The sequence below is a fragment of the Caloenas nicobarica genome, chromosome 3 (genome assembly GCF_036013445.1).
Source record: "Caloenas nicobarica isolate bCalNic1 chromosome 3, bCalNic1.hap1, whole genome shotgun sequence".
NCBI classification, from domain to species: domain Eukaryota; kingdom Metazoa; phylum Chordata; class Aves; order Columbiformes; family Columbidae; genus Caloenas; species Caloenas nicobarica.
In genome coordinates this window covers 116,707,836-116,735,268 of record NC_088247.1, presented here as the reverse complement: position 1 = coordinate 116,735,268, position 27,433 = coordinate 116,707,836, and the positions used below count along the sequence as shown (strand labels likewise).

The 27,433-nt window shown below is 43.8% G+C and overlaps 1 protein-coding gene across 1 annotated transcript in view; it reads right to left on the bottom strand.

Annotated features, from left to right (window-relative positions):
* Nucleotides 1–25,668, bottom strand: part of JAG1 (jagged canonical Notch ligand 1) — a 35,865-nt gene extending 10,197 nt beyond the window's left edge. Inside the window, exons 1-9 of the mRNA XM_065631972.1 lie at nucleotides 25,151–25,668; nucleotides 23,970–24,275; nucleotides 13,135–13,186; nucleotides 7,485–7,739; nucleotides 6,428–6,488; nucleotides 2,419–2,549; nucleotides 1,995–2,114; nucleotides 1,428–1,541; nucleotides 768–881 (exon numbers count right to left, since the gene is read on the bottom strand). Coding sequence (XP_065488044.1) covers nucleotides 768–881; nucleotides 1,428–1,541; nucleotides 1,995–2,114; nucleotides 2,419–2,549; nucleotides 6,428–6,488; nucleotides 7,485–7,739; nucleotides 13,135–13,186; nucleotides 23,970–24,275; nucleotides 25,151–25,228 — 1,231 coding nt within the window. The 5' untranslated portion in view covers nucleotides 25,229–25,668. The remainder of the gene's footprint in view (nucleotides 1–767; nucleotides 882–1,427; nucleotides 1,542–1,994; nucleotides 2,115–2,418; nucleotides 2,550–6,427; nucleotides 6,489–7,484; nucleotides 7,740–13,134; nucleotides 13,187–23,969; nucleotides 24,276–25,150) is intronic.
* Nucleotides 25,669–27,433: the final 1,765 nt, after the last annotated feature.

Here is a 27,433-nt window from a genome sequence, read left to right as displayed (position 1 = left end):
AAAAATAAAAAGCCTACAGCCAGTTTTCACAGCAATAATCAGTAGTTCATTCAGATCTACAGGAACTTGTAGTATACAGCATGGATTAGCGTGACTTGAACAAACAAAAGTCAATCATACATCAGTCTCTGAAGTCTCTTTCAATTTCTCTGCAATTAGGACATACAGGCTACGCTAATTATTTGATAATTACCCAGCCACTCATTAAGACCGACTTCTCCCCCCCACACACACATCTCAGCCGAGCGTTTTGAAGGACGAGTGCTGCAGCCTAGCCATTGGGATTAGTGTGTTGTGTAAAGAATTCAGACAGCTCATGCTCCGTGAGATCATCCACATTTTGGAACCCAGCTGTGAACTCCTTGGTCTGGAGGAGGTGACATGGCTGAAGAGATACAGCAACTTTCTCACAGGCTAAAGGAAGAAATACGTGTGGGGGCAGGACTGGGAGGCACTCGCACGCACCCTCCCCACTTCGGCTCATTTCTGGGACCTGCTGCTTGGCTTAGTTATTTCTGTCAGCTGCTAGCACGCATCAGCAAAGAGACGACAGAAGGAAGCCACGTTATGCTTTGAGACCCCTGCCCTGCAAACACTGATGCTTAAATATTCTCAGTTTGCAGAATACGTCCATAGGCTTCAGAACCATAAACGTGTCTAATGCAAAGGGCACGGCTGCCCTTGCCTGCTGGACTATGATCCCTCTTGCATTTATCTCCCCCCAGCACCACAGAGCAACACCGGATGAAAAGAAAAGCAGTTCTCACCTAGCTGGCACGTTTTGCCAGTCCACTGAGGTGGGCAAATACACTTAAATCCGTCAACTAGATCTTGGCAAGTTCCTCCATGACCACAGGGATTTGGAGAACAATCATCAATATCTGTAATGTGGAATAAGGAGAGGCTGAGCTCTGTTACCAAATGAGCCGTGTCAATAACTGACAAATTTGATAACTGCTTGCTGCTACTTGGATTTGCCCCAAGGAACAGGAAGACAACAGGACTTCTGCTTGGAATTTCTAGGTCTACTCTGGTTTCAGCAAAAGCCTCCCTTAAAGATGATAGTAGTATGAAAGGGGGTTCAAAGCACAGGGGAAGAAGTTTACACTTGTGGCCTTTTGCAAGTGGAAGTCAGATTTTGATCCAGCAAGTCTCTCAAAACAGTATTTTAACAACTTGCCAGAATGCTACTAAAATTCAGTGTTCTGCTTCTTTCATGAAGCCGCTGGCCTTTCTGTCACCTTGCATTTAACAAAAACCTTGGTATGAAGGAGAAGAGGTGCACTGTGGTATAAATGGCTGCTAGGAACCAATGCTAAGGCTGGGAAAGGTTCAATAGGCTGCCCTGTAAGTTTATCAGGGATTAGAAAGACTGATCTAAACCAGCAAAACCAGCACGTTTTTAACACAATTTTGAAAGGACTTACTATCAGTGCAAGTTGGTCCAGCCCAGCCAGGTGCACACACACATTCAAAACCTGTAGACGTCTCTAAGCAGCTTCCTCCGTTGTGACAAGGATCAGAGAGGCAGGCGTGCTCCGCTGCACCGGGACAGAAGGACATCACTCCTATAGAAACTATAGCACCAGAAGCCACCCTCTGGTCCCTCCACATGCTTCTACTCTAGACACACCCTCATTACTCTTCATGCACTGCAGTCCCGTGAGAACTGCGAATCAAAAGCTCCTGGCCAGCAGGAAATCATCTACCCTGCCGAACTCATCACCACACACACTTGCACCTGTCTGAGTCAGAGCCAGCCAAGGTAACTGGTAGGGATCTCACCGGTGAGCAGAAGGCTGATGTTCAGAGATCCCAGCTGTTCATGACGAAGCATGAACAAGCAAATCTGGATCTTTGTCACCAGCCCTGACATAGTTAATATTATGAATTGACTTTTCCCTAACGTTATAAAATATATCCCAAACCAGCCATTAAAAGCTGGCAAGAATTAAGTGCCAAGTGGCAGCTCAGCAGCTGCATCAGACACTTACCGATTTCACAGTTCTGCCCCGAGTAGCCCTCAGGGCAGGAACATTGGTATTTATCAGGGCCAGTGTTGCTGCAGGTACCACCATTCAGACAGGGAGGGTGGGTTCCACAGTAGTTCAGATCTGCAAGAGGTAAGGAGCATTAAAGCCACGGTTGGAAAACAACAGAAACATCACCACAGGCATGCTTTGTTCCGTTATGTTATAGAATACATCTGCACACGAGTAGGACAGGACAGGGCAAAGTTAAGCACATACGCTAACAACACTGGAACAGCAGAGGAGACAATGTGAAGTAGCTGAAGGATGCAAAGACTCCCACCATATTTCAGGAGGCTCACTCAGTCTCGCATGCACGCTCCCCTTGCTAAGCCTGCCGGTGTTAAAATTCAAGTGTTACACTTGGCTATCCAGAAGATTAGCATACCTTTATCACAGAGCTGACCACCCCAGTTGGTTTCACAGAGGCATTGCCATGGTTCAATGCAAGTGCCATGGACACATCCTGGGTGTGGAATGCACTTATCGCAGTACTGGCCTTGCCATCCATACTGACACCTTCGTGTAAAAGAAAAAAAAAAAAAAAAAGAAAAAGAAAAGTCAGAAGAGGGAAACAACCTAAAAACCCACTAGAATTGCTCTGTGTAGATGTGAGCATGGAACTGCAAAGCTTGAGGAAAGACTGGGGAGGTGAGGGAGAAGGGCAGGATGAGGGGAGAAGCTATTGAAGGTTTGTTTGATAGTTTCTTGTAAACAAACATTTTGGTAGTTTTGCCAAGGTCTCTGTAGCCGGTCTCCTGACAAAAGAATAACTGTTCTGAGAGAACCAGCATGGGGCCATTCAGCACAATAATACTCTTTTGGAGCTTCATACAAATGTGGCAGAGAGGGTGGGTGTGCACTACAAATCAATCTCTGGACTTTGACAGGGTGCTTTATAAATTGAGGAGGGGGAAGAAAAAGTCAGAAATCCTCATGAATACAAGGTTCCAGGCATTTCAGCCATACTGGGATTGCAAACAAAACCATTAACACCAACTCTCAGCCCTCCAAGGCAGTAGCAAAGCATGAGGAGTTCCCTGCCCTATCAGAAACTAATTTTACTCTGAGCTAGGAGACACACGGCAAGCAGGGACTGGGCCACAGGAAGAGATAAAAGCAAACAGCACACATCAGGATTTTACATATGTTCAAAGAGGATCAGTTGTTATAGCTTGTTAAGTTGTTTGTTTCAGAGTCTGATTTATGCTAACCTCTTTTCAGGGAATAACTAAAACGTAGCCAATTTTGAGAAACTCTAATTTCATGTCTGAAGAGGAATTTCTATTATTTAAATTATTTATTGCCACTATCAATGAACTACCTGAATTCTGTACTTAAAAGGAAGATGTTATTTTAAAGTAAAGCTTCCTTAAGGGAAAGCTCTTTTTGGCTTTCATTTAGTTCTCACTAGCAAGGCAGACCAAGGATTCTTCAAATTAAAGTGGATCTATAGATAGAAGCAAGAAAAACAAGTTGAAAAAGAAAAGCGAGGGTTTGTTGAGGTACTGTATTTCATTAACAGGTCCTGAGAGTAATTGATCAGCAGCAATTATGCACTAAGCCGTCACTAAATTATGAAAACAAACCTCATCTGTACAGAAGTCAGCTAAGCTTTCTATTTATAAAACCCCCCACCATTCTTCTACTGGCAATTTCTTCTCATGGGAAAAAGCCAGAAGGATCAGGCCAACGGGTAATCACACACAGCTAGTGGTAAGTCCGACTTCCCTTCTAAAAATCTCAGGTAACAGACTGCATCCTAATTATTTTTTTTTTCTTAATAGCTATTTAAATAGCAGCCTATTCCAAGTCAATGGGAAATTCTGATGAGAAGAAAACAAAAAAAAAGCACTAGTCCAAATTATGTGTCTTTGTGTGCAAAGAACAGGAAAGAAAACTAGATCAGGCAAAGCTGCCTCTCTCAAGTAGCTCTTGGAAAATCCTTCTGTATGGGGAATATAATAAGAATGTATTAGATCAAAATTTAGGAACATACCCTTTTACTTTGTATTGCAATTCAAAGCAACTTGCCTGTGAGGTTGCACACAAGCAAAACTAAGGGACCTGACCTGCAAACACAGGTATCCTAAATGAGAATTTTACTCCTTTCTATCAAATCAAAAGGGTGGGGTTTTTTTTGTTTTCTTTAAAGTGAGTGTAAAGAGAAACAAGTAATTAAAAAAAAAACCAAACACACACAGAAAAGAGCCATGAGCTTTAGCCAAAGATATGACTTTCTTCAAACATCAGCTTCAAAGCATAACAAACAAAATTGGATAAAGGCTATGGGCATTTAAAAAAAAATATATATATCAATTCCAGAACAAGATTCATGGTAATAATTCTTGCAGCAGTTTCTCGTGAGAAATTTGAAGTTAACTTTTCTTGTATAGTGATTCATGAGTAAATATGGTTTTGTTGGCTGGCCTGCATTAAAGAAAGTGACTCTCACCAAAAGGGAAAAGGATATTTTAAGAATGTTTGCAAGTCGTCTATTGTACCAGAACCCAGAGCAGTTTCTGCTGGGATGTTATTTTTAAACCCTGTTGCATGTATAACATGCAGGCTATATGACTCATCAAAACTTAAAAGAAAATAAAATCTTGTTTCTGTGTTCACTTTAAAGATATTGGTCTAACTTGGCAAGCAGAAGTTATCTGAAAGCACCAGAAGGACAGCATTGTTTCAAGACTATGCAAATCAAGTGTGGGAAAGTTGCACCTTAAGTAAATAAGAGCACTAGTGCATGTCTGGGCAGTGAGTGGGAGGTAAGAGACTTAGAAAGAGAAAGGAGAGAGAAAAAAATCTGGAAACAAAGCCTGTTGTTCTGACTAGGAGACAGCAACCCCTACAAGGCATGTTTATTCTGATGACAGAAGCACAAATCACTGGTAGCTTTGACTGATATGCTCCTCTCACCATCGGGCCCCCCAATACTTCCTACTTACTTGCTGGGCTTTTTTCTTTTTTTCATTTAAAAAAACCCCAAACATACATACATACATACATATATATATATATATAGATGTGGTGCTCGGAGGGTTAACCAGCTTCTGTCAGTGCTGCTAAACACTTAAAAAAAAAAAAAAAAAAAAAAAAAAAAAAAAAATCACTGAACACAACCTAAAACAGTCCATCCTGCAGCTTGACTTTCACTTTGCCATGTCTCTTGTGGAGTTACTTCCTCCCTCACTTTCAGAATGTTCCTTGATGATTTTTTTTGTTCTGTTTCTGAAGTGTAGATCACAGGGACGGAGAGAGAGAATGAGCCACTGTGACTATTTAGGCTGATTTCTTATATAGTGTGTCAGACACCCCAGATTTAGTTCTTGTTTGAAGTACAGCTTATCTAGAAAGAAACAGAGTCTGCTTCATGCAAAGCTTCCAGGAATAGAAGATCCACCAATATGTTTGTTAGGCAGAAAAATTACTTGGTTCCTTCAGACTTCTGAGTTTTATTTGTGAATGTCCAAGCTTCACTTCTAACTCTTCCTACACAGGATCAATACCAATATTTTGTAGCCTCAGAAGCCCTGAGTTCCCTGTCACATGCAAACAGATATGATAAAGGGTTACATGAAGCAACTTACAACCTGTTTGTCGATAAAGAATGTCCACATTTAATATCCATTAATCCTGTATTACTAAGGGAGAAAACTCCCCTGTGATGTAAATATATGCTGTCTATTTTTGAGACATTCCAATCGCTGGGTTATGCATAAACTCTGCTTTTCATTGTCTCTTTGCCAGGACAGAGTGGAGTTCAAAGCACAGGAGTAAGATTCGGCATTCATGGGAGCCTACTGACAAGATTTCATCCCAGCTATTAACCTCTCAGCACTCGGAGCCTGGCTCACAATGGTAAAGGAACCGAGAGATTTAACTAATCCCATTCTAAAGAATGCTTGACTTTTGCCTACTGATGGAAGAAACCAGGAGGTGGGAGGGAAGAAGGGGGAAACAGTGAAAGGGAGAAGAAGAGAGAAAAGCCGCACTGTACTTCAAGTAGTTGAAAAAGCCCATTAATCAGGCTGTTAAAAAAAACCACCACACACACACCACACACACAACACAAACAAAACATACCCACAAAATATTTGCACTATTTATGCAGAAACAATTAGTTAGTGCTCATTAGGCAGCATTCACATGATTTATCCCATATTCCCTTCCCCCTCAGTGCCACCATTTCACAAACCAAAAGCTTCTTAAAATTATCAGTGCATTAAAAGCTTGCTCCCCCCTTATTCTGGGCAAGTCAGCATGAATAATGTGCCTTGGTCAAAAACATGACTCCAAAAACACCCTCCCGTCCCAGTCCTATTGTGTTAAGCATCACTTATTTAATTACTTGGGGGAGTTGGGGAAAAAAAGGAGGGAGAGGGAGCATTTACCTGCACTCTCCTGGAATTGTGCAAGAACCATGCTTGGGGCTACATCCCTGACGACAAATAGCTGTTAAAATAACAAAAAAAAGAAGAATATCAGCATGCTGCCTGCTTCCTGCATCTTCACACTCGTGGGAATGTTTTAATCTCCAACAGCATTGTAATCCTACTAAATCCAAGGTTTTAACAAGTCTCTCTTGTATCAACTCTACTGGAAGGAAAACCAAGGTAGGCTGCTCCCTGTGACAGGAAATCTATCAGCTAGTTTTGCAGAGGAGTCTACCTAATGCTGTTGGAAGAATTGTTTCTATGCAAGAGAAACCAGCTCACCGTAGAGAGCTGCAAGTCACTTTGAGTCTACGGGTTTCCTTTCTCCATCTTTTGCAGGTGAACTGGCCCACTCTCCCTGGCTTCACATCTCATTCAAAGCAACTTTTAACTACCCTGGATTTACTTCTGAGCCGTATCTCTGAACGGATCAGATATTAACAGGAGCGTTTATTCAAACTGCAGGTAAACTCAGTCAGCAAGACATGCTGATAATAGTCTGTTCCTATTCAGAGTCCTGCTTTCTCCTTATGAAATTACTGAGGAAGTTGCCATTCCCTCATAAACATGTTAAACAATCTCAGGTAGAACAAACAGCCTGGGATTCAAACACCAAAGCTTTACACTTGCCAGGTCAGCTCTAAAACAAGTCTCTCCTTCCTGCTTGTCTTGAAGTTCTGCACCAAAGGGGAAATCCTTTTTGAAGTCAGCAGCAGAACTCCCATTGAAGTCAATGGGCTGGGTTTTCTTCCCAAGGGCAAAGATGTGGATAATCAGAGAAAGAACACATCTGCTAAGTGCCCAGTACTTGCCAGACCTCTCTACGATTTTAAAACAAGGCAGAAACTAGCCTTCCCCTGTTCCTAGTTCTCTGTGTAAAGAGTTAGTCGCTGCCTCATCAGTTCTTAGCCCTGTTGTCTGCACTAACTGACCACTGAATTGCAACCTGGATACGATGTACTCAAATCCTACCCGAGCCCATGGATCACTTGAGATTTGAACATTTGTCACAAACCTTTGTTGCATTCTGGTCCCATCCAGCCTTCCAAGCAGGTTTTGTTGCCATTCTGGTCACAGGTATGGTGAGTGAAGAAGTCATCTCTTGGTCGACAAAACTTGTTGCAGCCAAAGCCATAGTAATGTTCTGCACAAGTCACACGGATTTGATACTCAAAGTGGGCGACTCCTGCGTTATGTTTCAAAGTCTGCCACTGACGGCTTGGATTGATCATGCCAGAGTGGGACGCCTTCTCGATAATGCGATCGGGATCTAGGAGTCAGAAGAGATGTCAGAGTTAAGACTTCATTTACGTATCGTTACCTCCCACATCACAGCGCTTTGCCTTCGCAGACCAGACTGAGGCAGCCAGTTGGTTTTCTTCATTTTCTGTTTTAGAGAGTAAGATAAGGCTGCCCTGGAGCTACAAACCATTAACTGAAACACACATGCAACATTATCAAACTGAATAAAGCTTGAAATCAAAAGGGACTGTTAGGTTACTGCAAATCACGTATCCCTTTTGCAGCGTAAGGACATTCAGTAAGAATCCTGCAGTTTGTGATTAAAGAAAATGCAGCTGCTTTTACTTCTAGCTCCAATCGATTGGTACATAATGTGGTTTTCCAGGCTTCTCCATTAATGGTACTAGTTTTGTTTATAACTGGAATATTTACAAAACCATCATACTACAATAGCCTAATAAAGCAATGTCTACAAACTGAACACGAGCACCACAAAACGTTTGTGGCCTTCTGGGACTCTGGTTGAACTGAAAACTAGCAACTCTGGCATTCAGATGACATCAGTGATCTCACCAGGTTTTGGCCGAGAAATACCATGGGGGTTCTTTCTTCAGATGTTAGCTGACACTGAAAATTCAAAACTACCACAACTTGAAGCAGAGAACTCAAATTACTGCATATATTTGCCACAGATCCCCTTCTCTCTACTGAGTATTTCAAAGTTTAGAGTTTGTACTTGACATTTAGTTCCAGCAAGAGCCTTCTGGCTTTTAGAGCCCTACAACTGTCTAAATTATGGCTTGAAATAATAATACTTCGCATTAGCGCAGAACATTGTATATATCTGTGGTATTTCACTTTGTAGTTCAGGTCTTGTGACTTAAATGATCTGACACTGCCTTACAACCTGCAGCTAGCAAGCATTTGAGTGCCAAGTGAAAGTTTATCATAAAACAGCCAAAATATCTTTGCAGACATAGTACAAAACCAAAACTAAGTACCAGGGTACCCTGTTCTGTATATGGGAGCATAATCCAGGAAAATTTTAGGTAGAAGGGCAGTTTGCCAATGATGTGTTAGAAAACAGCATGTGAAGTACAGGCACATTCGAGTGTTAGGAATTAGAACTCACTGATGTTCAGCTCGTTTTTCCAACAATCACAAAACAAAATTTGAGGATGTTGCATAAGGCAGCATTGAAGTCTAATGAAGTTGCTACATAAAGCTTAAACAACACATGGACAGTTTTTCATCTAAAATATTTCTAAATGTACTGCTAAGGACCTTTGATTTGTAACTTTCAAAAAGAACTTCCAAACAGGCTCCTCAAGCCTCAGCTACCCATTATCAATTCACCACTAGAGCCTGCCTGCTTGTCTGCAGTTCTGAATAAAGTCAAAGCACTTGCTGCACAACCACAGAAAAGTGTTAATACACACACATTGTAAGCATTTACCCGTTCTGGGGGTATTCCTGGCTCGAGACCGGCATTCATTAAGTGTTTACAGTGTGAAATTAAGGGCAACAACTTCTTATTCACCTTCTGGTATTTCTGGTTCTATGATATTTTCCATTTAAATCAGGTTTTATTATTCATTGGCACTAAGCCCCCAACCCCACATTGATGTGCAAGACTTTCAAATGCACACAGGCCTTTATTAATTTACATCCCATTCACAAATAATGTAGATGCCTAAGGACTTTTCCATACTGGTATATCCAGAGCAATATCATGTCCTGTACCGTGCAGGTGTAAGGCTCTTAGATCTCATCAACAAGATTACTGACTAATTCTAAGAGGTACTTAAGCAGATGCATATCTATTAGTCTTGAATGGGGCTAGTCAAGCGATTATAGTTCCACTCATGCGTGCTGGAGATGGCTTTGCTGCGCTTGCCAAGATTACACCCCGATCTACAGCACAGTTGGAAAGCAAATGCATTTCCCCAAATACCAAGTCCGTGCATAAAGACATCCTGTTTCTTGCGAGTAAAACAACTCTATGCTTTGCTCCTGTAAGTGGAAGAAGGGGAATGACACTCAATTTAGTTTTGCAAACTGCCCCCCCTCCACACACACACTCACTCACTCTTGCTTTTCCAGTCTTTTCCTGTTCCCCATTGGGAACATAACCACTGACAGCTATTTCAGTCCTTGGCACCAGAAAAACAGTCGCCTTGGAAAAGAGATCTGTCCTCTTGCCTCTGCTCTATCATTCTTCTTGTATCTGCCAGCTCATTAGGAAGCACGTCCTTGCTGTATGTCTACAACATCTCAACTCCAGCCACCGGCTCTTTTGAGCCCTTAACCACAGGCTGAACTCAAATGGAAACATCCTTGTTAGTCCACTGGACTTTATTTTTTTAAGGGCCTAGATGAAAACCATCTGCAATTTCGCTTTGGATCATGGCTAAAATGCCTTTCATTTGATACATGTTATAAAGCTGCCACCGTGTATTTAAATTCAAGTAAGGCCTCACAGGCTCAAGATCCCTTTCCAGGAGCCATTACCCACAGTTTTCACAACAAAGTATCAGCGTGTTCCTTCTTGTACAACAATTTCTCCACCCTTCCCTATTCCCACCTGTCAGTACGCACTTACACAAGTGTGCTGACCCAGGCTTGAGGGAAGGCATTGCAACAACTCTTCCAATCCTAACCCACACCAATAATGTTTTAAGTTTTGTAATAAGCAATCCCAAAGCAGCAGACTGGTTAAGTAAATAAGAAGTAGTCGTCGGCCAGACTCGAGAGAAAACGATCTTCCCAGCTCTCCTGACATCATCTGACTCAGAATTCCATGTTTTGATAGAAAGGTTAGAGGAAACATTAACCAAATAGAAATTGATGAAGTGTCCTTCGCTGGCAGAGAATTTGTTGCTTTCATTCACTTTATATGGCTACACTTCAAAGCTGTTAATCCATCTTTTTATTTGGTGGGCAACTGTATCAGAGGTTTTAGGCACAGGGAAATCAGCTATTTTGACTGCCCACCTTAGCTTATCAGTGAGCCAATTTCTGGAAATTTTAACTACACATCACCAGGAAGCAAACAACAACAACAACGACGACGACAAAAGCCCAGACTCCTCTAAGCAGTTTGGGTGGCCAAGGTCACCACAGTTATTTTTTAAAGTCTTTGTTTCAGACAACTTCCAGCTATGGCTTGGTTTACATTGTGCTCTAGTCTCTTATGGCCGACTGGAATTCACATGCAACTGATACCAGTAATTTACAATGGCTCTTTGACATAGTTCGAGATGCGATGTCAGCCCCATTAGCTTTATGTTTGAAGCGACAGTAGCAAGATGGCATCTAGACAAGAACCAGAGTAAGGAAACCATTTAAGTTGAATCTTGGCTCCAACAAAGCACGATTCTCATCAGCTTCAACAGGGCCAGAATTTAACTGCAAGCCACTCTTGGAAGTGAGACAAGAGAGAGTATGTGGTAAAGGGAACGTAGGAGGAGTGGAATGTAGAGGGGGGAAGGAAGCATCCACTCTAGGATCTCCTAACGACTGCATTGATCAGAGGATGATAGAGCTATTGAAAAGTTACACAAAGCCTACTAAACTCACTTTTTTGAGACATCTCACAGGGTCCTTACAATTCAGTAGTAATTAGGGTAAAAAAAAATAGTCATCACTTCATATGATGACAATTATTTAGTTCTAATGATTTCCTTAACAAGTTCTTCAAGACTTATTCTTCAGCTCTGGAAAAGCTGACTGTAAGTAAAGCGATGCAGTACAAAGGAAAAGCTTTGTGCGGTACAGTGACTGAAGTGACCTACAGATGGATATGTGACAGCAAAGCTAGTGCAGGAATGCAAATCAGGAACATATGTAAGAACATGTCTGCACTTGGTCAAATGCACTGCTGAGAAATGAGGCAATTTTGTCTGAAGACAATTGTACTTGCAGAACATGAAAGCAAAGAAAGGGTTCATTGTGTAACTTTGCAAATGCAGTTGTTTCATGAAAAAAGATGAGCTCTAATAATAGTAGAAGTGGCAGAGACCCAGTCTGAAAAAAAAAATCCCAGCTCCTACTGTAAACAAGACCTTCATTTTGAATTCAGGCATCTTGCATTTTTAATACTACTCTGCTGCTGTAGCAACCTATTTTCTGCTCCTCCATAAAACACTCCATAGTTAAGAGCCAAGAAGCCTCCCAGCCACTGCTCCATGACTGCTGGGGTAGGGCCTGAAATGACAGGTACTGCAACAGTGCTGGATGTGGCAGGTTGCAAAGCAATCCTTGGCTGGCAGTGACAGGTCACATCAATCATTTGCAACGGACGACTTCTTTTCGAGAACTAATAGGACAGCCCGTGTATATTAAAAAAAAATTTAAAAGCAGATCTGTGCGGAAAGGTTCCCAGACTCACAGGCATTTCCCAAGCAGTGTACTCCACACCAATTAAAACAAAACTACAGCACTACACATATTTTTACAAGGCCTTTCTTTCATGAAGCATGAAGTCCATTTCATTACTGTGTGGCTGTCACCTGGAATTCCAAAGTGGACTACAAGAAGCTGTTTAAAAATTTGTGTAAGATGGGCCATGGCGCTGCTGCTTCCTTGTTGAAGGAAAAGGTTTGTTGCATCAACAAAAGGTGTACCAGTTCAGGTTCATACTTTCTCCTGTGGTTTTTACCACACACTGTTAAAGCCTTAGATTGAAAATAGAGCTAATTTTGCCCACCTAATTCAGTAGGAGCAGAACAGTTCATATGCCAAGAGCCCCTATACAGCTTCCTCTAGACAACAGGAAAAGCTTAGCAGAAAATTTCTAAAACCAACCGAAGCCATTCCAGGTAAAAGATTCCCACCCTTATTTCCAGCCAGCTCTACCAGCTGGTGTCTGCTAAATATTTTTCAGCCCCTGAATATAAACCCCTAGACATCCAACTCCCAAGGAAAAGCTAGTAGTCACTCCTGTTTCTCATGGATGGATACCTATACCAGCTCTTTCAGAGGTTTTTTTATTTGATTTTGCTTTTTTTTTTTTTAAAGCAGCATGTTCAGTTTTGAGAATACATAGTTTATAGGGAAGTTCCAAGTCAAAAAGATTTAGGCTTCTGAATATCACTCCTAAAAAAAAAAAAGTCCAAACAAAAAAAACCTGAAGAAACCCCTTGACTTCTATCCTCCCCAAGGAGAAAGAGGGAATTAATGGCATGTATTTTTAGGCACCAAACTGTTGGTACCTAGGTGAGCAAGCCACTCACTCTCTAAAGGCAACGTGAGGGAGATAGGCTGCTGCAGAGCCTACAGTAGTTGCTCCGAGTCATCTGGGGGAGACCTTTTCCCTCTCCTCATGCCCTACTCAGAGTGGTCTGGTTAGACTACCAAAGACCTTTCAATGGCCAGGAAATCAAGGTGTCTCAACTAAGTAAACCAGAGGAATGAATACTTACTAGTAGAGTTATCATTGTAATCCCATGCTTCAACAAGCAATGTGTAGGATCTCTGCAAGAGAGAAATAAGAGTTAGTTTCAAAGCCACACATAACTGTAAAGAAAAAACACACACAACCATTTTAGTGAAAAAAAAGATACTGGCCTCTGCTTTAAAATGGAATACTTGAAAACCTAAATAGGTGATAGATTATACTTGAGACAAACATGATCTTCTTGAAACCCCATAAGCTACCTTATCCAGTCTGACTTAGGAGACCTTTCACCTTGGATAGCTCATCTTTGTCATCATTAATGCATCTTATGTACTTAAGCAGGAAGTACAGCCTTTGACACTATGCTGCAGCCACAGTAAAGCACGTGTGCAAGAATTGCACATGGGAGACAAAAAACATCAGGCTGGCAAAGCGTCAAAAAATTCCAAAACCAGCACTTGACACCCCCACCACCAAAGGTGCTTCAAAAGAATTTTAGTTACAGAAAAGTAGTCTTGATGTCCCTTCCCCCAGCCATCCTGAAAGCCAGAAGTGTTGCTAAGATTACTGTGCTCTGCCTTGACAGCCTGATCTCTAGGGACTTTGCTTTTCAGCACCCCCTTTGAAAGCTTTGTCTGCATGAGGGCCATCGCAGCTCCCACCCGTATCAGGTAACTGAGGGAAGAACGGAGGGCTATGGGAAGGGGGTGGGGTGAGAGAGAAGCAGCATTGTAAAACAAAGGCTAAAAAATCAGACTATTTGGAAGCGCAGGGAAAGGGAAGCCGCACTATCCACCCCGTGTCACTTTTACAGACGCACTAATCTGCCAATGAGCTCGCCAGCACTCCAGTAATAATAATCTAAGCATAAACTAACACAAGTGACTCCATGGGCTGGAAAGGTGCCAGCTATTACATCTAAGCCACCTTTATCTTCAATCCTAACTTGAGAACAAGAGCCATTAAAACATCTTCTCCTCCCCCAGCTCTACTCCGAGATATTATCCAGGCTGTATCTTTCAAAACTGACATTTAACCAGCCATATCCAAACTTAGAGAATGATTCAAAAACAAAACATTACCACCACCTCCCCCCCAAAAAAAAACCCAAGAAAAAATATGACTTGAAAATTAAGTAGTATAATAATAACTATAAATGAGGTAATAAACATAACATCTTTCTGCTGAGCAGAACAACAACAAATAAAAGCTCTCCATGAAGGATTTTGATGCTTCGCCATCAAAGCTGCAGATTTTAATATTTATTTCTTCTTAATTTAGTCTGTGCTCAGTCACAATCCGCTCATTTATGGTCTGCACTGCTTAACACCATTTCTGTAACAGAAACCAAAATACAGTTCTGAGAGTAAGCTGCTACAAGGTGCAAGTGTAAGGCAGACCTCGAATTCCTTAAAAGGAGAGAGAGGAAAAAAAAAAAGTTAAGCAGACTGTTTTCTCACGACTGGACACAGCATGCAGCCTCTGAATGAAAACCTAGTTTGTGATGGACACCAGCTTGGAATATCGCCTAAATATGTTTCATATTCAAAGCAGACTAGGATTCCATTTCGTTCACTGATAACTGTGGGAAAATGCTTCAAAAAGTAAGCAAAGCTGGGCAAGCCGAGACATGCGCCCAAACTTCTATGCAGTCTGCATTGGCCCAAACCATTTTTGGTTAATATTTCATGAAAGTTACATTTTATTTGTTACTATTCTAGACCAAGCCTCTCAACTTGAAAGAAACTCTGAAAATAAAATAGGACACAATGTGATCATTTAATACTGTTTAAAGCAGTTTTAAGAAGTTATTATACAAGCCAGTGGTAAAAACAAAACAAAACGCACAAAGAATAGAACTCCTGAGCCATATTACACATATAGATTGCACTATCCTGGGTGCTTCCTCACTGGTTTAATTACCAACATTGAGAAGCACAAGCACAACATGTTAGTGCAAGCTTGAAAAAATATTATGATATAGGGAATGAATTATGGCAACTATCACTACTTCCAATAAAGTTGAGGATGTTTTCCTTTCGGCCTTGCATAATTGTTTTGGAAGATATTTTGTCTAAACTCATAGCAACAGTTCCCAGTTGGTTCTCAGGACTGTTTACCAACACACCTAGCCCTTAAGGAAAGGAAAGGTTGAATCCTTGCTTTAACTGCTACTGTTGCTATATACTTGCATGACCACTTTCCAACACCACACCATTTAAAGAAAGGAGAGGCTTCTGCCTAACTGGATGGAAACAAGATGCAGGGGGAATAGACGCACCCTAGCAATACCCTTGTTTCTATGTGCCCCCTCTCACCTCATCTGAATATTTCAGATGAAGAATCCCTGTTCTGAAAAGGGATGATACAAAGAATGGCAGTTTAATCTCCTGGCTCTGCCCCTCTCAGCACAGCGCAAAGAAAGGACGAGACTTTGTGTTCAAGATGGGACACTTCCAAACAACAGACACAAGACGCCCACAGCCCCACAACAAGAGTAGCAAGTCGCCCTCAGCAATCCAACTATCTCACACTTCTAGCCAGTTCCCTCCATCTTCCAAAGCAGCAGCTCTGTGCAAAGACTGCACTGTTGAGATTTTTTTTTTTTAAAGTGCATATCATCCCCACTCTATAGATCAACAATTCAGATATCTCAGGAATGACTACTTACAGCGTGGAGGTTTAACTTTTCCCATGCCCATAGGTGACCTCTTCACATCTTTGAATAAATATATATATCCAGACACAAGAATTCCACATCGTGCACCTTATCCCATCAAAGTAATGTCCTAGGCAACAAGGCAGCAGTGAACTTTCCAGAGTCACACCCAATTAGCCATTGTAAACCTGAGCTTGACCAGAAGGCAGGAATTCTGGCTTGAGAGGAAAGGCAGCTTGAAAGGAACAGCAAGGCGGCACACTTTGGAGAACATCCACAGCAGCCCAGAGGACTGAAAGGCAGCATGGTCAAATTTAAGCACAGCTCCTATGAATTAAGCTATGAGAGGATGGAAACTGTGAAGCTCACACTCAAGAAAACCCCAAAGCAAGCACCAATGTGCAAGAGCTATTTTCCTCAATGACAAGACACCATGATTTAGGCTAATCCATTGATAATGCAACTCAAGAAAGACTGTGAAGACCCTGAAATCCATCAGAAACTGCCCCTTTTAAGGGCCTGGAAAGCCAATGCAATCTCTTTTCTGGTTATTTAAATGAAATATTAGCAGCTCCAGGTAAGCAGGTGGTGTTTAAAGCTCTCAGCTTGATTACCATCTTCCCTCCCTTCATCCAGACACCCACCCAAAAGGTGTTTTTGTACTCTGGCTTCTAAAGTCATTCTGCGAGTCAGTGGGACAGAGCAAGATTAAAACATCAGGCTCATTAGTGAAAGGACTACCTCCTTTTTGAAAGAGGCTGCAACTAGTCAAACTTCTTTCCCTCCTATCCTTGTGGTTAAACCATGCAAGAGCTTTGCTGAGCATGTGAAACCATGACTAGACAAATGCAGTGGGAAGTTTGCATTCTGAGCGCTGCGCCTGCTCCTCCTCTGCCAAACAAGGAGAGCAGGTTAAGCCCAGCAATGTTCTCCTCATGCTCTGCCAGCTGTGAAGACCAGTTTGAGAAGGGCCCTCGAACCTCACCTGCATCCTAGGGAAGGAGGCTAGGAGACTAGCATGCGGTCACAAGCAGGCCACAGCAAATCGCCGAGAAGTCCAGCAATCCCTCCTCCCTTCAGCTGGAAGGGGGTGAGATAGGGAAGCTGAGGAGTATTTGAAAGCACCCAAGGGCCAGGGAGGAGAATCCCTCTGAGCAGAGTTAAGGCTACTCACAAAATCACTTCCTCTAAATGTCAGCAGGACTCCCTTACCCTTGTTGCAACATGACAAGTCAAGATGACGCTATACAGATGCATCACAACGTCATGCCATGCTCAGCTAGTCAACTTTGACAACAGAGTATTCCTTCAAAGAACTTGAAGACAACTGGTTTCTCATCCAGATGAGATAGGGACCTACATGGGAGAAGAAAGGAAACAACCTAACCCTCCTAACCCTTTGTCAAATGCAACATCGGCAGGAAGCTCTCCTTTGGGCCAGTAAAGCAAAACCCTATAAAGCTGTTACTCTCTCAACCCTGCGTATATAAACAGAGCCCAAGCTGTAAGGATCCCGCACCTCAGAGTCCGTGGCCAAGAGCCAGGCAGAACTTCACGCAGGCAGCCCAGCCAAGAGCCTCATCAGAATATGCCCACATGAAAACAGAGCACATTGTTCCCTTAGTCTTCATTTTGAGTAGTTCCTTCAATGCTGTTAGTGCCAGTAAACGCTTCATTGCCACATAAAGGAGAAAACATGAAAACAAATGTAACTATATTAGCAGCTTCCAGGACAGACTTCCCCCGCCATTCTGCCTTGGCACAAGCCAAGCCAGTAACTGAAGTCAAGACCTTCTCTGCGATGCAGCTGCCACCCTCCTGCCAAATGATGAAGGACACAAAAGTACCGCTATCCAAACTATGCATACGCTTAAGCATCCAGTAAACCGGGCTGATCTCTGATCTGGCAAGCCTGCTGGAATAATGAGTGTCCTGTGAATACATAAAGTGCTGAAGTTGCCATTGTGTGAAGTAAGTCCATGGTTTGTCTGGGAGCCGAGCAATGCTGAGTCTACTGCTGCTTCCTGTTGCTTGTCCTGTATTAGCATTATTTTTGGATAGGCCCCATTATGTTCTGTAATCCTCACTGCAGTCAGTATGGCCACACTATTGTTCTTGGTTAATATTAGCAGTCAATGCCTCTGTCTGGGTGGCCGGACTACAATGTATTCCAATCATAAAACTAGTGTGCATTAACCGAACAATGTAGTGGGACAGAGCGGGGAGACTTGGGGTCCTCCCTCCTCCCCTCCTTTAAAAACTGAAAAAAAAAAAGTTCAGCATCTCTTTTTTTTTTTTCCCTTCTTTCTTTTTAAACTAATGATTTTAAGTGATTTCAGCTACCAGTGTGCATTGTACGACAACCGCGTTTTAATCAGCACCTTATCTCGTTACAGAGTTATTTTCTCACGGAGTCCCACTTGTCAAAGACTAGCAGGCAGGCCAAGATGTCAATGGTTGCTTTCAACCTTCCCCAACAAGCAGATTACCTGCTCTTATCAGTCCCCCTACCTGTTTAAAGCATCCCACTGATAATTAAATGCACCAGTTACAAAAGGGTGGCAAGGTTAATAGAGAGAATACCTAGTAGGCAGCCAAGCAAAACAGTCAGGTTCACATAGAGCAAGCCTGAACAAGAAGCCTTTCTACTTATTTACCTAACTGCATAAGAACTGGGTTGAGCTGGTAAAAGACTCTGGATGTTTGACTATTTACAAACCACTTCAACCACTTCTATCCACATTTTACAGTTTCTTCTGAATACTACAAGAATAATGAGTGTAATTTATGCTGCACAACAGTGACCACAGAACCATGAGCTCCACAGACTAACAAAAACCAAACACAACAGCTTCTAGTTTTGACATCTTTCCCCATGTTGAAGCATACGGGTCACCAGCTAAAATTATTAGAACTGTGTCAATTTACATATAAAAATTCTATTCATCAGCAGAAATGCAAAGTCAAGTTCAGTTTGAATTTTCAAAACCAATCTTGTCATTAGAATTATCTACAGAGAAATACTTTCAAAAACTGTAGCTTAAGGTTTTTGCATGTGCTACAGGGCATCAGACTTCAGAACTGAAGTTGGAATAAGCGTCATGTATAAGAGTGCAAGGCTCTTGTATGGCGCAACATCTCACTTAATTAGCTAAGGCCCAATTTTCCTAGCTTCAGAACTCATTTACTTCTATTCCTGCCTTCAGTCCACAATGAAGCAGTAAGTTTCCTCGAGTTAACTAGAGTTTTAAGCATAAAGCAATCTTATGCAATTCATTTTCAGACATGCAGACTTCCAGCTGCATAAACAAGCTGACAGGGCTGGATGTTTGTAGTCTGAGAAAGTTTAGGAACAAGCTTCAACGCCAGGCCCAATCTCACTGCCACCGAAGTTAAACTGCAGCAGGCCTTTATTATACCAAGAATTAAAATTCTGAGAGCAGGCAGGATAAGGATTTATTTTTAGACATATTATGGTAATATAGTCAAATGGATTTACCAGGAAGATGAAGTTCTGAACTGACCGGAACATAAATAACTCTTAAGAACATGTAAGAAGTTCAAAACCTCTGAATGGATGTATCATTCCTCTGCAGTCCTGGGAAAAAAACCCAGCCTTGTGGATGCTAATTATGCTTCAGATGTCACTTACTACTCTCAGCTCCATCTTGGATAGTAATCCTAGGCAAAACATTGCACTTTGAGTGCTGAAGAGTTATTCTTAAATTATTAGTCAACAATAAATCACACAGTGTGGATTTGGTTAATATGCATTTTGTTATTATAAATATTTCTTCTGATCTGCCCATGCTCCAAGATGACTTATCAAGCATTCTTTAAGAAAAGCTTGAACAATATCTGCATTTGCTTCTACAAGTGTTCGAAAGTTACCTGGAGGGAGGGAAAAACGAAATAAAAAAAAATAAGCTTTAGTTTTATGAATGTGACCTACTGTTTTTATAAAAAAAAAAAAGCAGTTGAATGAAGTGTGTTTCTCTCAGATTCAAAAGGCTATTATTTTAGTATCAGCTGCAGATTATTATTTTGGAAGCCTCTGGTGTCAAGACAGGGGAAAAAAGTTCATGAAGCTTAAAAAACACTAAGGCTCTTTTATTATCTCTTTCTAGCCAGGAAAAACAATGCCTATCCAGAAAACATCTTTTTTATCTTCAGGAACCAGTAACAGTAAGATTTGTCATTAAAAAGGGAAAAAGCTGACTATTGTATTTTTTAGAGTAAGCTTAAAATAAGATGTTCAAAACTCTTTAATTGTATTTTACACTAAAGTCATTTAGATGCTGGAGGGTGGGGTTTTTTTTTTTCACCTCAGTAGTTTCCTGGTGTGTTGGTGCAATTGGCCCCAATATTAAATAATTACAAGGATCATAATTTCAGGATAAACAAGCTGTTTGAAATTGGAGCTATGCATACCAAAGGAATTGCCAAGTTTGACCTCCTTCTTACTTTCAGTCTCACCACCCCCCAAAAGATCTCTCTTGACATAAAAGCAAAGTTTAGTGCTAGGCTTTACCTAGTTAATGCACAGCTCCCTTAAGGTAGGGCACACACCACACTTCGGGTGCTGTCTGATTCTTTAAGGAAGGGAAGAGATTTTATTTATGTCTGAGAAGAGCATGTGTCTACCATGAAACAAAACCTGTTGAGACAGACTTTGACAAGCAAAACATGGAAATCCTTTTGTTCCATACTTTCCTACATGTCTTCATAAACCAAGTTGCCTATCAAGAAAGTCACTAAAGTCTCAAAATGATTGCAAGAAGTAAGCCTACTTTTTTTTTTTTTTTTCCTTAATCATCACTATTATTATTGTTTCAGTTTACTGAAGAATTGCTAGCTACTGCAGGGGTAGCTTTCTGACACACTCAAGTTCCTTTATTCTGGCTGCTGCCTTGTTTCCTAGCAACTTACTCAAACCTCCCATCACTTAAATTAATTTATGGCCCACCATCTCCACACCCATTACTCACAGGGGTACATATCAAAACTGACAAGAGCAAACTGCATGAGTTATTAATAAGACTCACACTTCAAATCTACATTGCAACTACAAACCATATCTAACAATACATTTAAAGCACACAATTCTCTTTTCTTCTTCTCTTGTATGATGAATAAAGACCTCTTAATGCAATATAACTATTTTTCACAAATGGCGTAAGAGGGCAGCTTGACATGAGATTTTTTTTTAAGTAGTCAAGGCAACAAGACTTCTTAACGTTACTGACTCAAGCTGGAACATCCAAGAAAGGCCTCCCTCAGATAGTAGAACACAAACAATACATATTCAGAGACGAGCATGAATTTTCAACTGCAATATGATTAACATTTCAGTCTAGCTCCTATTACCTTTACTGTCATTTTCAGTTACACTCAAAGACAACTCTCATGTTCAGCCCCACTGCTAAATGCAATGCTAGTCTCAAGCTTTTAGTAAAGTCCACATTCACCCATCTAAAGATTTTTTTTTAAGTTCTGAAACTTCAGCATCAGATTTGAGTTGACTAATTAAGTTTACTACTTTATCTGTAGAGCTTTCTAAACAGCTAAAATGATTTGTGCACACAACTTTAGTAAAAATAAGGGCTTTGCCACATTAGATATTCTTTTGTTCAAATGCCATTTGAAAGTCACAATGGCTAGCTTAAAAGCTGTGTCCTATGGAAGTTAAAGCTGGGAAGCAGGCTTGATAATTGCAAGCAGACTATCATCACAATCTCAAAAAAGTACATTTCTGCATGGGAACATGCAAGAGTTTATTCAAAAAGATTCCAGTCTTAGGAACCAGAGTGTGTGAAGTTGTCAAGTTTTACACATTTCAGAGGCTGCACTGGAGTTTTGCTGTTGCTGCTATAGGATTCCAGTACTCAATTAGATTCAGCAGGACAATAGAAGCATTTCTTTTACTAAGATGCAGGCAAGCTTAGAAAACTTCTCCCAGGGTCCCCACCCCCCAGCCCCACCCTCTATGCACAGATTTCCCTTCCCAACCCTATGAAGAGAGGGGCTCTTAGAAGTAATGTGTTTCACATAATTTTTATATACATTCACATATCTTCAGATTCAAGGCACTCAAATTACTGGGAACAGGGTAGGGGGCTCATTAAACAACCAACCAACTATATATATCCTTGATGAACCTAAGTTTTCTGAAAAAACTCAAAATCTGCAACACAAGCACTGCAACTATTGGCAGAGCTTCAAATACCTCAGATTTTTACAAAGCTCTTTATCCCTTTGATAGCATATTTGATAACAGTTTTATCTCATTTCATGTCAGAAAAAAAAAGAGAAAGAAAAGAGAAAGAAAGAAAGGATGGACTTGTACTTCCAACAGAGAGTACTTTTGTTAACTCTGCTATTGTACTTTGTAATACTATCTCCTTAAAAATGCAGACTTGATTTCACCCTTGTGCCTCTCCAGCCCTCAGTACTCCAGAAGTCACAACTGACAGAGGAGGCAGGTAGGAGGCAGCACAGGACGTTTCAAGAACACATGGCTGCCTGCAGCACTTGGCTACAGGACTACAGAGTCTGTCTACACTACAACTGGAAAAGGAATGCTTTGGGGGCGGGCTTCCCCCCCCAAAAAAAAAAAAGTCCAGGCCCTCCCAGTAACCAGTCCTTATCTGACTGGCAAGGGCCAAGCTTTAGAGGGAGTGGAAAGTCTACAAATGCTTCCACCTCGCCAGCAGTGATAGTGACAGAGGATAGGAAACAAGATTCACCCCTCCCCTGCATGCACGTAAGAGCCCTCCTCCCCTCGCAAAAATGACCTTAGGCATCTAGGTTTGGATGACTGGATCTTCAAAACTGCTGAGCATCAACATATCCCAAGGCAGTCGGTGGGAAATTGTCTGCTCAGCGCCTTTGGAGAAGGGGACGGGGGAAAAACAGTTTTGTTTCCTAGGTGATCTCTAAATATAACTTTTAGAAGCATAAATTTGGGAGTTTTCAGCTTTCATACCATAGCATTCCAGAGAGCCACCACAAAAGATAGACTGTTACGCGTCTCTAAGAGCCCCCTAGAACAGTCATCCTCAGTTTTTGCCTGCCTGGGCACAAAACAATGCACCTCCTAGCACACAATGCCATGGGCAGTCTTCTGTGTCCACAAACCCTACAGCCTGCATCTGTGGGTCTGTCCTGGGCAATGGCCGTTTTGGAAAGCTGGTCCTCCCTTTCTGTGCAGTAAATAAAAGATAGAGCTGACCATATTAAAGCTTCAACCCTCTTGAGCACCCCCAGAAGAAACAAGCAGTGCTGAAGTCGAAGCGAGAGTTCATTACATGACTAACAACAAAATGGGCTTCCACAAAAGCAAGGGTCACCCGTCCTCCATCTCACCACTCTACAAGGCTCACCAGTATTTGCTAGAGTGGACAACAGTGGGAAAGTGCCTTGCAGAGAGTCTCACCTCCTTGAGCCATAGAGTTTTGCACACAGCTAGAGGGAAGCCAGAATCTATGGACCACAGAGGCAAGTAGCCAGGAAAAGGTGTGCTGTGGGGAGGAGTGGGTGAAATGGCCCAAAAGCTAAGGCTAGGCTTTTCTCAGTCTTTAGCTTCTAGAGTCCACAAGTACCTCAAAAGCCAACAAGCTTCCCAGGGAAGCTGGCAACTAGTTCACCAAGAGCAGCAGCTCTCATCAACACCAAGCAGCGCAGGGAGATTTCCCCTTGGGAGAAGCAGGAAGCCTTCCCAAACACGCTCCAGGGAAGGAGGCCAGCTATGACACACACTTTTCACACGGGATCCCTCTACAGCCCCTAACCCACTGCTCTTTTGGCTTAAGCCCAAGACTTCACTGGTTTGGAAAAAAAAAAAAAATTTTAAAAAAAAAAATGAACTTCTGACCTTCTAAGTCTCAAGAGACTTATTCATGCTGTAAAGTGCAGAGATACTAGGTTTGCTTCCCTGACCCATTTAGATCCCCCTCGCTGCACATCTGACTTTCAAATTTAACAGGCTGTGCATTGTGAGCCCCAGGGAACAAAAACAAAAACACCACCACATTTTACTCGTTTCTGTGCTGCGGATTCCCGAGGCTCTTGCCAAGATGCCTGCTCCCTCCCCGGTCCTGGTCCCTCTCCCCCTGCGCGAGACGTTCGAGCTCAGCTCGCTATGGCCATGTCAAATAGGACCGTCCAACAGAGGCAGAGCCAGAGCAAGGCCACACACTCACCGGCCAGGCAAAGCTGAAAGGGATAACAATCCGGTTCTTTTCATTATTCCGGTTGTACTTTAAATTGAAGGTATTTCCTCCGATGACAGGAGTGGATTTGGATCCGAAGCTGCAAGGACCACCAGCCGTGACCCGCGATTGATACTCCTTCAGGCAAACTTTAAAATAGGTATCACACTCGTCTCTGGTGCATTTTCTGTCTCCTGGGTTTCGGGTGCCATCACAGCAATTTCCATTTTGCAGTTCACCATTCACATTTTGCATGGATAAGATCTCCAACTCAAACTGTCCCGACGCTAAAGTCACCTGTTAATCCCAAGAAAGAACCGGAGGAGAAAAGAAAAAAAAAAAAACAAGAAACAAGAAACAGACAGTTACCTCACTCTTTTTCCCCAAACACAATCTACAATAACTCTGCAGACAGAAGAAAGTTATCTTAACTGCTTTCAAGAAGCACACCCATAACATTAAAAAAAAGCAAGTACTCCGAGCTTGTCCCTACCAGACACCCATGAGAAAGGCTCATAAATCATCCCAACCATATAATACCATTAATGCTAAAAAACAACCTTAAGTGCCAATTTCAAAAAACCACTGTGTGTACAAGGCAAGCTTCCAAATCATTAGGAAATAAAACTAAACCAAACGGAGAGTACCTACACGAGAGCAAACTCCCAAAAAACCGATGTAGCTAAAGCACCCTGGAAATGCAACCCCTCTGCAGCTGAGATGGGAAAAATAGCCTCCCTGCTCGAGGCTGGCCAGCTGAGATTCAGACCTTGCTCATTAGTCACCCCAAGAATACTGCAATTAGCAGTTTAAAAAAAAAAAAAAAAAAAAAAAAAGAAGTAATTTCGTAAAAAAGCGGTTTGCAGTAATCGCAATTTTTATTCCCGGGGAATTAAGCCTTGCTGCAAGGAAGACTTCTGCGTGTGCCATCTCCGCAGAAAAGTTAGCAGCTGTAACTTCACTGTCGCTACGGCAGCTTTGCAGAAGCGCCTTGCGCACCGCTCAAGGTTCGGGGTCTCTTTTAAAAACCACCTCCCGCAATCACAGCGGGACCCGCGTTCCGCAGAAAAGCTGCAAAATTCCTGCGAACTCCTCGGGAGCCCAACTCCGGCTGGCTGAGGCTTCCCTCCCTCCCTGTCCCCCCGCCAGCGGCTGCAGCCCCAGGTACGTACCTTCGCCCGCAGCCCCAGCAGCGCCAGGAGGAGGCCGAGGGAGCACGCCGCCGCGGCTGCCCGCCGGGGCGCACGCATGCCGCCGCCGCCGCCGCGCTGCCCGCCCGCCTGCAGGCCGCCGCTGTCCGCCGCTCGCTCCGGGACGGGACGGGACGGGGAGGGCCAGGAGGGGAGGAGGAGGAGGCGCCGCCGCTGCTGCCCGCCGCCGCCCCGCTCTAATATACCGCGCCGGCCGCGGCGCGCACCCGCGCCGAACAACGCCGCTTTTCAAGCGCTTTCAATAGCGCCCCGGTCTTCAATGCAAAGCAGCCCAGCCTCCTTTTATTCTCCTTATTCTCTCGCCTCCCTCTTTTCTTTCCCTTTTCTTTTTTTCTTTTTTTTTTATTATTGCGATTATTATCCCGATCCTTTTTATTTCTTTCAGGTCGCCGGGCACCGCGCGGTGGAGGCGCGGCGAGCCCCCCGCCCCCCCGAGACACACACGCACACACGCGGACACACACACACGCACATGCAGCGCACACACCAGCCGGCCACCCGTCTGGCAGCCCCGCAGCCGCTCGGCTTCATCTAGCCCACGGCGGCAGGCGGGGAGGCCGCCCGCCCGCGCATGCGCCCATCCATATGCATGAGGGGGGAAGGAGGAGGAGAATAGCAGGAGCGGGGGAAGGCAGGTACCGGCAGGAGGGGAGGGGGTAGGCGGGTGCCGAGAGGAGGGCCAGCCGGCCGCGGGCGGCACCGAGCTGCGGGCGGCGGCTGCTCCACCGGAGGGAGGTGACGAGCCGTGGCTCTAGGCCGCCCCGAGGGTCGTAGCGTACCGCGCCGCCCCGTCCCGCCTCCCTGTGTCGGGAAGCCGCGCACCGCAGGTGCCTCCCGGGCTACCTGGAGCTGCGGCCTCGCTGAGGCGGCTCGGGAGCGGCGGGCTGAGGCAGCGCCGCGCGGAGGGAGGCGCTTTTCCCGCCCGCTGAGGGGGCGCGCGGGTCCTCGCTGCCCGGGCGCCGTAGCCCTTTCCCCCTCGCCTCCTCAGGGCTGGTTGAAGGGAAAACGAAGCCTTTGGGGGCGGTTTTGCTGTGGAAACTTCCCTGCCCCGGGCCGGCGGCAGCCGCCCGGCTTCCCGCCCCGCGTTACCTGAGGCAGCGCCGCCGTCTCGGGGCGGGGGGCGCGCGCGCCGGTGGCGCGAGCCGTGAGGGACCGTTGAGGGACCGTTGAGGGACCGTTGAGGGACCGTTGAGGGACCGTTGAGGGGGCGGCGGGACCGCTGAGGTGATGGTGCTCCCCGGCAGCGGGATATCTGTTGTTCCACCAGGGGAAAGAAGGGACAGACGGCCCGGTCTCCGAGGTGGAGGCCGCGGCTCTCCTGAGGGAAGCGGAGGTGGCAGTCGCCACCGTGGGACTCGTTGTCTGCTCCTTAACACGAGGCCAAAGCGCCACAGATCTCCCGTGGGGCAGGAGGGAACGAGCTGGACGCGAGGCGCATCCCTCAGCTGCAGCCCAGGCTGGACGGCCCGGGGAAGGCAGCGCTGGCTGAGTGCAGAGGCTCTGCCAGGCTCCTCTGCTCCTGGCACTGGAGCCGCATGTCCCGGCTGTCCAGCTTCCAAGTAAGTGCTGGAATTTGCCAGCCACATCTTTTCAGGAGCAGAGCCCAGAGGAACGTAGCCAGGTGGTTACCTGTGGGGCTCCTTGCCACAGGGCACTGAGAAGCTCAATAGTTTGTGCAGTAACAAAAAGTGTTCGGAGTGGCTCCCAGAGGAAGAGCTGTGCATCAAAGGGCGTTGAAAACCAAAACAAACCAGTCATAAGTTTGTCACTGGTTTGGGAAGTCCCTGAGCTGCTGGTGTAGAAGTTGGGCGAATGTGCTGGGAATTGTCACTGCATCACTGTCCCTTTCTTCCTGAGGTGCTGGAGACAGGAACCTGGCCTACATGACGTTTGGTCTGACCCAGAACAGCTATTCTTATGTTCCTATCTCCTGTTCCACTCTGATCTAACACAGTACATGTGTGAATGTCTATTTTATACACCAGAGTTAGTGGCATAGAGGAAAACAAGATTTCTGACCTAATTTTATCTCCTTTGTTTTCATTTCCTATAGCAAAAGCAAAGTGCATGCTTGTTCTTGGCCGTGGTAAGGTCCATCCTGTTATGGAGTGTCTAAGGCTATGAAGCTGGCAGTACTTGTGGCCCTAATGCTAGAACCATGCTCATGCTTTCATCAGACTCCTGCAGATCACTTCCCATTTGTGAGTTCAAAACTTAGATTACATGCCAATTTTGGTACGTGGT